The sequence below is a fragment of the Taudactylus pleione genome, unplaced genomic scaffold (assembly GCF_031769625.1).
Source record: "Taudactylus pleione unplaced genomic scaffold, aTauple2 ptg000567l, whole genome shotgun sequence".
Lineage (NCBI taxonomy): Eukaryota > Metazoa > Chordata > Amphibia > Anura > Myobatrachidae > Taudactylus > Taudactylus pleione.
Genome location: NW_028284969.1, coordinates 2,737,271 through 2,752,603, shown reverse-complemented (window position 1 = coordinate 2,752,603; position 15,333 = coordinate 2,737,271). Strand labels below are relative to the sequence as shown.

The window sequence follows — 15,333 nt, the reverse complement described above, 5'->3', positions numbered from 1 at the left end:
ACGATCAGCCGACCGCCCGTACACTTGCAGCGGCAGCCGCGGGGACCTGCTGACACATGGAAGATGATGGTTGTTCAGTGTATATGAACAACCATCATCTGCAGATCACTCGATCTGCAGATATGTATGCTAGGTGTGTACCCAGCTTTAGATACACACAGAGTGCATTTAAGTTTATCTGAAATAAGCAAACTTTAACTTGCTAACTGCCACGTGAGCTAGGCCATGAGTAGGGACAAGGGCTGTAAAGGAATTAAATCATGCCGTTTTCAGCGACCTATCCTTTAATTTTACATAATTACCTCACTGAACAAATGTAAATATTTCTAAGCATTTCCCATATTTTGCTGCACATCTTGTGTTTCAGGGGTGTGGCCTGGCAACCTGGAGATGTAGTCTGTAGACTAGTGAAGGTGGATCAGCTACTCAGAGGTTCAGGTCTGTGGCCTAATGTGTCCCAATTTTTAGCTCAGGAATGGCTGGAGGTGCAAACTCTCTGACTTACTGACCGGTCAAACTACTCTGACATAAGAGGACTGAAACAAGCTTAGGCCGATGCCTGTGCTACTACAACGTCCTAAACCCCGTCAGCTTCTTGGTTACTAGGGACGCTTACTAGAGGCTGGGCAGCTAGTTTGAAGTACTGTAGTAATTATTCTCATCCTACAGTATCCTACTGCGGGGTCTCTGCTCCTTTAGGAACTTTCTATTACAGGTACTAGAGGAGACAGCTGTTCATTCACTGTGTGTTATAGGTACAATGTACCATGTTGAAGTGCCCTCATTGTATTGCATTCTTGACTAATTGACCTCTACTTGTACCCTGACTATTCTTTGCATACAGATGTGTCTACATACATCTTACTTCCTTGCGTGTTGAACAGCCCTTCTAGTCGTGTAATGCTGTGGCGTGACTCGGTAGCGATGATCGTTTTTTCGTACGACTTACTAGCATCAAATGCGTCTTATTTGCAAAGAGATGCAAATAGGAAGCACAAACAGCTTCTGCTGATTAAAAGATATGCCTATGTTCTGTATGCGATAGCGGGTGCATGTGAAATGCTACATTACAGTGTCAGCGGCTGCCACATGTCATTTTAATCAGCAGAAGCTGCTTGTGCCTCCTATTCACATCGCTTTGCGAATAAGACGCATTTGACAGTAAAAAGTCGTACAAAAATACGTTCTGCACTATCGAGTCGCATGGCGCTCAAACGCTATGATTTGCGCGACTAGTACCGCGCGGATGATGTATGTGGACACATCTGTATTTGCCTGCCATGACATCAGTTTGGACCCTGAGTAGTATTTGAAGCATTACCTGCAATGAGCTCTGCTTGGATCCTCAGCATCCTTTTAAAGCCGCCTGCTCCGACCTTTGGAAAGCCGTCTGCCCTGACCTCAGCTTTGACTCTCAACTATTCTCTGGATCACTGCGTACACTGACCTTTATTTGGACCCTAACCAATCTTGGATAGCTGCTTGCCCTCTGCTTGGGCAGAGACCATTCATTGATTGCCACCTGCTCTGACTTCAGCAAGGACAATTGGGACTTTATTTATCCTCACGAGTGGCTACTTGATGTTTCCTACTTTTAGCCAGTTGTCATCTGGGCCAAAACTAGGGATGTGTGAGCCGTACCATCGCCCAGGGTGCAGGGCCTTGGGGACGACACACAGCACCTGCATTCCAGGCACCTGCAGTGTGTCTGGAATGACACTCTGCAGTCAGTAGCATTGCTGCAGAGCTGGCTGGAACATCCAAGAGATGCTCCGGGCACACACTCTGCAGCCTGTAGAGCTGTCCAGAGTGTCTTTAGGATACTGCGGGCAGTGCTATACTTCCTAGTTCCGGCAACCCTCCTAGGCATCACATCATGATGTCACGAGTTTGGGGCACGTCACAGGGCAGCACAGAGCTCTGCTGCGGCCCTGGTAGTCATTTTCTAGTGTCTTCTAAATACCAGTTTTAAGGGAAAGGAGGCTCCTAAAGGATACGCTTCGGAATGATATATCAGACGATAGACAGGTTAAGAGTTGCTGCTTGTTATGATAAAATCCTGACCAAATCGGTTAATAAAATACTAGAATATTCATCATTGTTCCCCATCTGCTCCCTGTTACTTTGCTATCCTACTTGCATGATTTCTCCTATGTTACATCAATGCTGAATGGGTCCATTACGAAAATAAAAACATGCAGAAACTGCTGTTTCCACATGTATAACGGATTTATTCTGCTTGAGGAATAGGCCCCTTAACGTATTACGTCTGTATAGAAAAGCAAAGTACCTGACACTTGGTAATGAGCAGCTCTCTGTTTGCAGGCACATTTCCTGATGAGTAAGGGATCAATTATGTTGGCGTGGCAAAGACTGCAGTATAAGGAAGCCCTGCGGGAGGATACATGTGAAGTATTAAAACTTGTGCTGTTGCAATCTTGTATTTCTAAATGAAATGAGTGGTTTGATGAATACTAATCCCTTGTGACACCGGTCGTACGGCTGGGACACACCTCATCCTGGAGCCTTTCCTATATAACTCTGCATACCGTACAAACGCAGGAAGACAGTATATGCATCTAGCTTCATGCACAAAATCAGCAGCAATTACAGCCATACAGACTAACCTCTGCACGTCTGGCCAAGATTTTGCTATGAAGAATCCAGTTGTGTTTTCTTGCAGTTCAATGTGAGCAGATGGGTTTACTAAAATACTAGGAGAAATACAGGGTTAGAGTATGGAATGATAAAAGTACTATATACTGTAGATACAATATACATATGGAGGGTTTTCTGCAGCATTGAGCTCACTGCACTCATCAATTGGCCCAAATTAGGGAGCAAATCTATTCCACTGAAACAAACTAGTTGCACCTGGAGCACATCCACAACTTATATTTATCACCATATTTATCACCAGCTACATTATTAATACAGTTGGAAGGTTATTACTCCCCAGCTCACAATGCGGTAATGCTAGAAGCAAAGTGACAGAGTAAGCGAGCGTTCTGCGGTTGTTGGGCTGCGCATGCGTCAGTGGGGTCAGAAAATGAGCCCATTATACGAGTACTTACTCCCACCAGGGTATACAGTATATACTTACAATTTCTTCATTTTAAGCACAATAGTTGTTGTGGATACTGGGGCTGATTCTGAGGCGCTATTGCAGCAGCGACTGCTTCTTTTGCAGCAGTGGGACTGCGTCTTTATGCTAATGCCAATGAACTTCATACAAAAATGGCGCCAATCCACTGCTGTGCGTTTTAAGACGCACCATCGGACGCATCGTTGGCAATATTGGTGACACCATTAGACGTTGCACTAGCCCTATGGAGACGCACAATCTCTGTCTAACAATGGCCGCCAGGGTTGGCGTAACTGCGGCAAAAGCCACAATTGCTGATTGCAACACGACTGCGTCTGGCTAGAAACCCCGTTTTCACTGAGAAACACTCACTGAAATTGTCTCTCTCTGCGTCCAAATTCATTCTGCGGCTTTCGGTGGTAACCATAGAGACGCATGAGCAGTGCGACACGGACACGTGCAGCTTACTTGCGGCACTGACACAGCGTTGCACCTCTGCCTCAGGCTTATTGTATTGGAACATTCACACTCCAGGACAAAGATATTAAAATATATACTGTTCAATACAAAGAGCATTTAGGGCCTTATTCAGGTTGAATCGCACGGCTGTGTTTGCACGCCCCCGCTAGCTGCGAAAATATGCTAATGAATGCAATCGCACGGCAACCGCAGCACTATACCAAGACGCCCATCACTGTATAAAGCCGCCGACTTCCCATGACATGCATCCACAAGTCAGTGAAAACATCGGTAACATCGAGTAACATCGGAACCATTCGCACAGTTGTGGTTGACCTGACCCTACCGCAGAAACTTCCTGTCGCCATCTAGACCTCTGCCAGCTTAATTATGCACGCCTCTGTGTGTTCTGCTGACCACCCCTCCTCTCCACCCCTAAACAGTCACTTCATGTCAATCACTATGCGATTGGACTGCGTGCTCACTGCGACCGCTTCCCGATCGTAGCGGCCGGTTCGCGCGTGCACACTGCGATGTATGCACAAACATCGACTGGATGCATGTGAATGCAGCCATGCGATCCAACCTGAATAAAGCCCTTAATCTCTTATTTTGATTAATTATTAATTATTGATTTTTTAGGGGCCAATTTGCAAGTACTCCCCTGAAAAGAGCCATTTTAAGGGGATACTTGCAAATATTAAGTATCCCCTGAAGGCACCTTGGAGGCACCGCAGCAGATTTCTGACAGCAGAAGCAGCCCCCATAGGTTTTCTATAAGGGATGATATTCTGTCGGATTTACCTCAGATTTACTTCAGATAGTGTTAGTTGTTGTAGCCTATGGGCTACAGATCGCACGTTACTGGGAGAGTGTTCCCGAGTGGTGCAGCAAGGTCGGCACAGAGGGGAGCGTGTTGCGTTATAGGTGGTCGGTGCGGGAATGCGTGATGGCACCCATCCCCAGCTATACAATGCCGAGATTACCAACACTGTAAAGTGAGGGGTGAGACTACAATGACTCTATTCAGCGCAAATCGCACCATTGGTCGCCCAGACCGCCCATTTCAGTCGGGTAGTGGACGGAGCCAGGCGGACATGGTCAGCTCCGGGAGACTTCAATACTCTTCTGAATAAAATTAGCAATATGAAAAACTAGCCCTAAAAATACATATTGTGTTCTGCTCAGACACAGACTATAAATCTGGTGCTATAAATTGATGCATAAAAAAAATATTACCATTAAAAGTTCCACCAAACTATTACCTATAAGACTTTAAGCTAACTCATATAAAAAACTTTTTGCTTTTGTGCAATGCCAGGGGTGATTATTAAGCTATGTTTCTAATTACTGTATATACAGTAAACATATTGTGTTTGTGTATATACCTAATTTCTTCAGACGTTCTGTATTCTATCGCCATCAACACAATGTTCATCTTAGCAAAACACAGGCTGGAAAAAAAAAATCAGAAAAGTCAGGAATCTCAGTAAAAGCAGAGAGTGATAATGAAAGGATGGATAAGTATTGTACGTACAGGAGAGAGCATGCACATTTCTTATTGTATAGTAAGCAATGTTACTGAAGCAGCCTCAATGCAGTGGGGAAGTAAAATGTATAATTACCACATTACATGTAGTGTTCTGAATTGAAAACTGCTACCCATTCTTCTGCTTCTTCTTCTCTCTCTCTCTCTGTCTCTCTCTCTCTCTATATATATATGTGTGTGTATATATACAATGTATATATATATATATTACCCCTAAGGAGGTGTGAATGGCAAGACACAGCTCTGTCATGGCGAAACGCGTTGGTTGTTATACTTTGGTTGGTGGTCTTCATTTCACATAAGCACAATATTTTCTATAAATTGTATATGCATTATTGTATATTTATATTGGTTTGGTAATATTTAAACAGGATTTGTGCTCTTGTTTATTTTATAATATTTTGTTTCAGGGCTATGCATAAATAGCAGATATTCCTGTTGCTGGGACCACTTGTGGAATCATTCTATGTTATATATTTTTGCTATTGGTTCACTTCATATAATCACCAATATAACACTATTGGTGATAATAACTGGTTATTGCACTAGGAGGCGCCCTTGTCATTCTTATCTTTCCCAATATGAGAATTTTGTGAATTCTGACGAGGAGCATTGCCATCCAAACTGTTTCTAGCTGCACTTGGAATACACTGACTATTAACAGGTACTTATACCTTATAGTATTGTCAGGATCCATGATTTGTCACCGAGCGCTCAAGTTAAGTGATGTAATATATTGTATATTTGCTTATTGAATTGGTGTTTTATGGAGCTGGAAACAAGTTGCCGTTTTGATATTGGTGCTCACAATACAGTATGTGCGGCTACTCTGTCCCAGGTGTTCTGCTTGCGGCTTGGAGATACAGTTCTTCCCCGTCATTAAACTGGTCATCAGGGAGTATGCTAGGCACAAGTTCCCCCTGTTCCCGGCTAGCAGCAGTTCAGAGGACATACCTATTTAAGGTAGGTTCTATGCATATATCTGGTTGATTGGGGTCTGAAACGTTGGAAAAAGCATGCAGTATAATTACATAATATACACACACATAATAAACATGCCTTTTCCAATTCTCCAAATAATCACTTCCTTCATTTATGTATTTATTATGTTACACATCGGTATCCGGGTCCCTGTTACCTGGTCTGGTGATTTTTCCTTACTGCTATGTCCCCGCTAGCAACCTGGTAATGTCCAAATATTAAAAGGAGAATCTGGAAAGAGGTTTCATTCGTCTTTCTATCTCTCCTGCCAGGTATGGTGTTAGTATTGTCTGTTTGTATTGTCTGTTTTGTTTGCTTTTTCACCAGTAGGGGTCACCAGATCTTTCAGATATGTTCTGGTCCTGACCTGAGGTGCTGCTCTCTGGTGAATCTGTGATTATTACATCATGAGTCACACCTGTCTGCCAGCCTTGTAGGCAGTCTGCAACCAGCAGTGAGTGCTGGTCATTGTTTGTTTGCTTGCGTAGTATTTCATTTGGTCTGTGGTCTAGTTCTGTCTGCAAAACCAAGTTCTGTCTGTCTTTATCATTGGGATCTTCCTGTCTGCAAAACCAAGTTCTGTCTGTCTTTATCATTGGGATCTTCCTGCCTGCAAAACCAAGTTCTGTCTGTCTTTATCATTGGGATCTTCCTGCCTGCAAAACCAAGGTATACCTGCAAGTTCTCTGTGTTTCCAGGCTATGGAAGTTTATGGACTTTTTTGCATAACTGAACCATTATCTCAGTCACAATTTACAAACCGGTGTTTACTTACCTGTCTGCAGTCAATTATTCATGCTAGCTCTGTATTTCCAGCACAGTTCCTGTTTTTTCAAATTTATCTGCATTACCCTGCCATCATTTCCAACCCTCAATAAATATATTTTGTATTTAATATTTCATGTCCTTGTGATTTTGCATTATTCCAGAGGGGTTTCCTTAACAGAATGACCAGCCCAAACAAACAGGAGAATACTGTCACCATGGATTGTCTAATAAAACTCATTGTAACTGAACTCCCTGGAATACTCAATCATGCCATTCCTCCTTTTAAAGAGGTTTCGCTGCACAATCTGCAGACAGTCATTATACTGCTGCGTGCTCAGATAGCACAAATTCTAACTTTTTTTTTTTTTTGCCTAAAGTTCTTGAGAAAATTGTTACACTTATCCAAATCAATTTCCTTCTAGTGTAACTGCTGTCACTGAACAACTGGCAGAAAGTTACACCTCTGCACCCCAATCAGGGCCTATTAACCACACCAACTCACAGATGGACTCTGTTCCAGAAATTGTTGCTGCTCTTAATACAGTGCAACCGGTTGCTGTGAAAATCAAGGACTCAAGTGGCCCTCGTGCTCCCCTTACCGAAGCAGAGAGAGCTTTTTGCAGATCTAATCATTTATGCTTGTATTGTGCTAGTACTGAACATTTTCTGTGTTCATGCCCTTGCCGCAGGTCCAGGATTGGAGGAGGTTTTGGGTGTTTAGCCCCTGAAAGGGGATTCATGCCTGTCTGTTCCACAAGGGATCCTCATCCCCAGCCAGTTCCTCAAAGGGAATTTCACACCTTGTCAGTCTCAGATGGGGCCATTATGTCCACTGGTCCCAAGGAGAGACATCGTGTCTTGTCTGCTGGTCCCAAGGAGGGACATCGTGTCTTGTCTGCTGGTCCCAAGGAGGGACATCGTGTCTTGTCTGCTGGTCCCAAGGAGGGACATCGTGTCTTGTCTGCTGGTCCCAAGGAGGGACTGTTTGTAAATTCAAACAGTGCTGCCCAGCCGGAGTTTCTTCACAGAGCTGCCCAGCCGGAGTATTCTCACAGTGCTGCCCAGCCGGAGTGTTCTCACAGAGCTGCAGACCCAGGAGAGGTCGCCAGTGCCTCAGTTCAAGAAGGGTCTCTGGACTTTCTCCAGATAGGGTTCCTGAGTGTCCCACCCCAGGAGGGGTCTGTGAGTATCGTGCCCCAGGAAGGGATTTTGAATATATTGCCTAGTATTTTGCCTCAAGAGGGGGCTTCAGGTCTCCTACTAATTCCTGAAAAGGTGCTGACATCAGTCAGAGGACCTTAATGCCCTGGCCCCTTGGGCCTGAGGACCCTAATGCCCTGGCCCCTTGGGCCTGAGGACCCTAATGCCCTGGCCCCTTGGGCCTGAGGACCCTAATGCCCTGGCCCCTTGGGCCTGAGGACCCTAATGCCCTGGCCCCTTGGGCCTGAGGACCCTAATGCCCTGGCCACTTGGACATGAGGACCCTAATGCCCTGGCCCCTTGGGCCTGAGGACCCTAATGCCCTGGCCTCCGGGCCTGAGGACCCTAATGCCCTGGCCTCTGGGCCTGAGGAAAGTGCTGCCATGTCGGCCGCCAGTTTGGGTGTTTTCTTTTAGAGTTGTCTGGTCACCTTGCCAGAGGTGCCTGCCTAGCCAGAGGTCCGAGAGGTGCCTGCCTAGCCAGAGGTCCGAGAGGTGCCTGCCTTGCCAGAGGTCCGAGAGGTGCCTGCCTTGCCAGAGGTCCGAGAGGTGCCTGCCTTGCCAGAGGTCCGAGAGGTGCCTGCCTTGCCAGAGGTCCAAGAGGTGTACGCCTTGCCAGAGGCCCAAGAGGGTCTACCAGTGTCTGCTTTGCCAGAGGTCCGAGAGGGTCTACCAGTGTCTGCCTTGCCAGAAGTCCGAGAGGTGTTTGCCTTGCCAGAGGTCCGAGAGGGGTCCGCCTTGCCAGAGGTCCGAGAGGGTCCACCTTGCCAGGGGTCCGAGAGGCCCTACCATTATCCGATTTGTCAGAGGTGCAGCCGAGTTCTGCAATGCCTGACTCCACGGATGATCAAGTTTATGTATCCTCTACTTGTCAGCCCATTTATTTTGATGGTGATATGTCAAAGTTTGAAGCTTTTACCCAACAACAACTGATTTAACCGGAGGATATAGTGGCGAATATGATGATGAGATTCAAAGGAGAGGCGTTGGCATGGGCAGTTTCTTTAATTGATTCTAAAGATCCTATATTACAGGATCTCTTTGGTTTTTTCCAGGTAGTCGTGAAAAGATTCAGCCCACCAAATGTCCTTGCCCTCTTGAATGACTGCACTAAGCCCGCAGAGTGTACAAATGCCTCTTTACATTTTCCCTCTATCAAAAAGAAAAAAAAGAAGAGGAAATAAGGACCTTAAGGCGTCTGGAATCTGCCTTCAAAAGGGGGGCATTATGTTAGTATTGTATGTTTGTCTTTTCTGTTTTGTTTGCTTTTTCACCAGTAGGGGTCACCAGATCTTTCAGATATGTTCTGGTCCTGACCTGAGGTGCTGCTCTCTGGTGAATCTGTGATTATTACATCATGAGTCACACCTGTCTGCCAGCCTTGTAGGCAGTCTGCAATCAGCAGTGAGTGCTGGTCATTGTTTGTTTGTTAGCGTTGTATTTCATTTGGTCTGTGGTCCAGTTCTGTCTGCAAAACCAAGTTCTGTTTGTCTTTATCATTGGGATCTTCCTGCATGCAAAACCAAGGTATACCTGCAAGTTCTCTGTGTTTCCAGGCTATGGAAGTTTATGGACTTTTTTGCATATCTGAACCATTATCTCAGTCACAATTTACAAACCTGTCTTTACTTACTGGTCTGCAGTCATTTATTCATGCTAGCTCTGTATTTCCAGCATGGTTCCTGCGTACCCTGCTTATTCACTTTTTTAAAATTTATCTGCATTACCCTGCCATCATTTCCAACCCTCAATAAATATTTTTTGTGTTTAATATTTCATATCCTTGTGATTTTGCATTATTCCAGAGGGGTTTCCATAACACATGGTTCTTCTTTGTTAAGCAAAATGACGGAGGCCCGACTCTGTGTATTTATTATCGCAGTATAAATGACATGACAATTAAAAATCAGTAACCACTTCCACTGATCTCAAAATGTAATCAAATGGATCTGGAGAAAGTTCAGGCTACTCTCAATTGGCCTGAAAGCTGAGCAGCGATGCCTCGGTTTCACCAATTGCTATTTCAAGTTTATTCAAGGGTACTCCACAATTGTCTCACCAATTACTGCTGTCACCAACAAGTGTGTCAATCTTGCCCACTGGTCAGAGGATGCTCAGTTAGCCTTTACAGCATCTGAAATAGGCATTCATTACTGCTCCTATCTTAAAATCTACCTCATGTGGCACTTCCATTGTTCCTAGAGGTCGACGCCTCATGTATTGGAGAGGGGGCAGTACTCTTCCAGAAAGCACCAGATGGCAAGTTCCACCCATGTGGGTTCTCCCAGAAATTCCAACCAGCTGAAGGAAACTACTCAATAGGTGACAAAGAGCTGCTGGCAATGAAGCTTGTGCTATAGCAGGGATGGGGAATCTCAGGCCCGGGGACCGTATAAGGCCCACGGTCTGGCCTTCAGAGCTTTTTTCTATTAGCCTCATCTGGCTAGCGGGGTGCCTAGATGGGACCCTGCAGCCACAATCTATGCAGAAGTGTCACCTGGAGCATCCTTAGGATGCTTCAGACGGTCACAATGCTGCCCTTACAGCTCCCCGGAGCATCCTCAGTGTGCTCTTGGCATTGCTTCAATCACCAGCGATAGTGACGTCACACGGAGGGGCATGGCCTGCACCGGGCCCGCAAATAATGTTATATATATCAAAATGGCCCTCGGCAGAAAAAAGGTTTTCCACCCCTGTGCTAGAGGAAGGGAGACATCTGTTGGAGGGAGTGCGCTTCCCAGTTAGCATCTACACAGAGCACAAAAATCTCCTCTATCTCAAATCAATACAGTGTAAGAACCTGCGCCAGGCTCAATGGTTCCTGTGCTTTTCAGGATTCTATTTCCAGATAACTTTTCACCTGGGACAAAAAACTTGCAAAACTGCTGCCCTGTCTGGGTCCATATTAGAGTATAAAGATTCCTAAGCCACTGACAAGCATATTAATCTAAACCCTCAGTGTGTGACAGCAGCTACCCAGGTCTGCCCCCCTCCCCAGGGGAAAACATTAATTCCTCTGATGTTTTGGAAGAAATTGCTTCAGTGGGCACACTGTTCCAGGTTTGCCAGTCATGCTGGTGTTCGTAAAACCCAGGAGCTCATGCTCCGAGATTGGTGGCCCACACTCCAGCAGGATTTAAAACAATTTCTGGCAGCTTGTTCCAACACAAGACTCATAGACAGTCTCCAGCAGGGCAACTACTACCATTATCCACTTTCAGTGTTTCCTGGACTCATATAGCCATGGATTTCATAACCGACTTACCACCTTCCAACAAATATACCACCATCTAGGTAATGTTAGATCGGTTTCTAAGATGGCCCATTTTATATCCCTCCATGGACTTCCATCTAATCCAGTTCTGGCTAAATTATAAATCCGGGGAATCTTCCGTTTCCATGGCTGTCCTGCTGAAATACTTTCTGACAGCGATTCAATTTGTGGCAAAATTTTGGCAAACTCTCTGCAAAGTCTTGTAAGTAAAACTAAACTTTTCCTCTGCACACCAATCGCAATCGATCAACGGCCAAACTGAGCGGATTAACCAAGATCTGGAGACTTATTTTACACCTATGTATATCATCGTCGCAGAATGACTGTTGCGACCTACTTCCATGGGTGGAATTCACCCACAACAACCACTCTCATAAGTCCTCAGCTTCCACTCAGTTTCATACATTGGGCCTGATTCAGCATGGATCGCAATTGCAAACATGTAAGCAGATCGGTGGATGGTGTGTACTGCACACGCATATGCACGGCGGTGCGCAACGACAGCATTGTGATCGCACTGCGATCACGCATGCACATAGAAAGCCATCGCAGACTGAGTGAGGGGACATCAGTATTTGGGGTGGTGACGGGGGGAGTGGTCGGAGAAACCCAGGCGTGCCTGTCCATATGAATGCCTTTGCATGGGCGTGCATAAATTATCCACTACGTCGGCATACGCAGCCTGAGTATTCACTGCGTGCGATGAGACTTGAAATTTCTGAGACAGGTCATAGCTGCTGTAATTCTGTGTAAGGGTCCGATGTTACTGATGTGTACGCAGGACAGCAAGATATTACGGATGTGAGAAAGCGGTAGTGGGCGTCTCTATGCTAGCTGAGCGGTTGCAAACATTAGCATATTTTCGCAGCAGCGCTGAGTGTGATTACGCAGCCGCAATAGCGATCCGTGCTGAATCAGGCCCATTGTATGGGTTACATTCTCAAGTTCCAAGTTCATTCTCCCCCACGTCAGCAGCCACTGTCCCAGCTTCTCTTTCACAAGATTTATCCAAAACCTGTCAGCAAGTGAAAGCCTCCCTTCTTGCAGCTTATCAATGCTACAATTTCTAATACCCCTTTTATATCAAAGTCCCGTGTCTGCACCGTTCACACCGGAACCTGGTCTGCAATGACCCGGCCCTTCCGGCACTGCAGTGGACGTTTGGAGTTGATGTCATCTCTAAACGCCACTGAAGCCGTTCACACCGGAGCCGGGTCTACAGTGGACGCTTGGAGATGATGTCATCTACAAGCGCCACTCAAGCCAGCCAATCGGGCAGCATGCGGCGCGATCTGGGTCATCGTGACCCGGATCGCGCTGTTTACACTGTAGGGTAACACGGGAACGACCCGTGGCCAACCCCGCAAGCTACCCGAGTTGAGAGCTGAGCCTCTGCATCTGTGGCTTCGTTTACACTGACAAAAATCCCGAGTTGATGTGCAGTCACGTGCATCAACCCGGGATTTTCAGGTCGGTGTAAAAGGGGTATAAGTAGATTAGAAAAGAAGAGCAATTTCAAGTTTGCAACCAGATAACAAGGTTTGGTTATACACATGCAATTTTTACCTTTGGGTGCCTTCAGTGTAGTTTACTCCACAATAAATTGGGCATTTTAGCATTTCCAGAGTCATTAAACCTGTCTACTATAAACTTCAGCTAGCACCCTACAGATGTGTCGTCTTACACCTAGCCTAAATACGCCAAGCTGCGCAAGAAGCCTGGCACGAGTGGTTGCCAGGTCCTGTGTGACACGACTTCTGCCGAGCATCTATATTTGACAGAAAATGTGTCTCAGTTGCAATCAGAAGCCACAAACCGCTACACGAGACTGCGCCGATTAATTTGATATGCGACACTTCTATACCTGTGTTACTGGGTCCTTACTGTCATCTGTGCCCTGCTGGGAGCCTGCGGCATCCCTAAAACCTATAGTCACTCCTCTGTAAACTTGCAGTTTCTGCTGTCCTGCTTCACATGTGACACCATCTTGGACAATATCACATGATGCGCCATGACAAACCAGTACCAAGCAACTCCAGTCACATGATACAGCCAGCCTATCAGTTTTAAGGGGATCTATTTAAACAAGCAACTGCTGACAGTACTTCTCTCCCTGAAGATCAGCTCCTGCTTCTGTTTTGCAGTCCAGCATTCTGTTCCAGTTACCTGCTTCAGTACTTGCTTCACAGCAGTCTACACTTGTTCCAACTACCTGCTCCAGTATTTACTTCACAGCATTTGTGCAATCCAGCAAACCTGCTGCATTATTGCTTCAAAGCATATACAGTACAGATGTATCCTTATACATCTGTGCTGCAGTCACGCTAAAATGCCCCTCTCGGTGCTCCAGGTCCCGTGAGACTCTGCTAGCACCAGGTGTCTTTTTTGTCAAAAATGCGTCTAAATTGTAATGCAATGCGACTAGGACACACCAGCAGACTGTGCTGATTAATTCGATATTCTAAACTTGTATATCTGCGTGTGACTGCTACAATGTAGCGATCGCAGTTTTTTCATTCCAAGTTTTATTGTGGTTCATATACAGACTTAGGTGCACACAGATATACAAGTATCGCTTATCAAATTATTCCGCACAATCTGCTGGTGCGTCCTAGTGGCTAAAAAAAGACACCCAACGCTAGCAGAGTAGCACAGGACCTGGTGGCTCACTAACGCCAGGCAAGTCACATTCAGTTGCGTATCTACAGTCAAGTGCATAAATATTGGGACATTGACAAAATTTTCATATTTTGGCTTCTATTCACCACCACAATGGTTTTGAAATGAAACAAACAAGATGTGCTTTAACTGCAGACTTTCAGACTTAATTTGAGGGTAATTACATCCAAATCAGGTGAACGGTGTAGGAATTACAACGGTTTCTATATGTGCCTCCCCTTGAGAATGTAAGCTCTTGTGAGCAAGGCCCTCTACCCTCTTGTGCTTCTCCTTACTTTATCTTCATCTGCTTCTTCCTCACCACTAGGACACCTAACACTTGGTGCTTACGCTGTGTTGCTTAATTGCGTGTTATGGCCACCAATGTATCCTTGTCCTTGTTCTTCATTGTATTGTATTTTACTGTAAGTTACTTTTTTGGTTATGTACCTTGTAAGGCGCTGCGGAACACTTGTGGCGCCATATAAATAAACGATAATAATATTAATAAATCCTGTCCCACTTATCCAATTTTACTGTAGTGGCTTAGTTGGAAACGGACTTAATATTTCTGGAATTGTATTGCCATTTTATTATTATTCAGTGATGCTCCTTATTTCTGGACAGAAATTCAGATGTTCAGACTTTAAAAAAAAAATTAAATAATAAGAAGAATAATATAGGTGGAAATGATACATTCACCAGAGCTACCTGACCTAGTTTGATTAAATAATCCTCATCACTAGATAATATAGTTATATTTGACCTTTCTTTTTTTTTTTTTATGCGTAATAAGCAACAAAGTGCAATTTTTTAGTAGCGGTTTTGTGAAGCATTATGTTGAATCCCAGCCCTTATTTCTGATTTAGGTAACGTACCGGCAGGCCTCAGGGAAAGACATCCCCACAAAGGCATGAGAGAGGGTCTCTGTCATCAGGGAGTTACTGGTGCCATCTAGGAAATGCCACTGCCAGCTGCCTTCATTCACCTGAATGATATGTGATAGAAGAGAACAGAGCTAATTATTATAGAACAGAGACAATTATTATAGCGCAGTCAAAACTATATGTTTTATCTGGCTAGTCAGTGACTGTAACCTATGTCTATGCAGTATGTGACGTTTATGGCCTACTGTACTCACCTACTACAGAAATCTGCCTTTCAAAGCTGCTACAGTCACTAACAATTTCCAATATAGACCTAGAGCACATTACTATGGATATACCTCAAACCTCTCGCAATTAATAAAGGGGAAGTCCAGACTCTGGGTGACTGTTTTACCAACATGACAACTAGGATGTATATCCCAAGACAAATAATGCAGAAGTATGGACATTAAAGGGGTGTGTGTCCTGGCTGC

General features: G+C 45.0%; 1 protein-coding gene across 1 annotated transcript in view; it reads right to left on the bottom strand.

The window, feature by feature from the left end:
* The window catches only part of KCNU1 (potassium calcium-activated channel subfamily U member 1), a 260,592-nt gene that overhangs the window by 143,354 nt on the left and 101,905 nt on the right, over window positions 1–15,333 (bottom strand). The window contains exons 15-18 of the mRNA XM_088453055.1: window positions 14,852–14,961; window positions 4,933–4,998; window positions 2,628–2,714; window positions 2,291–2,391 (exon numbers count right to left, since the gene is read on the bottom strand). Coding sequence (XP_088309181.1) covers window positions 2,291–2,391; window positions 2,628–2,714; window positions 4,933–4,998; window positions 14,852–14,961 — 364 coding nt within the window. The remainder of the gene's footprint in view (window positions 1–2,290; window positions 2,392–2,627; window positions 2,715–4,932; window positions 4,999–14,851; window positions 14,962–15,333) is intronic.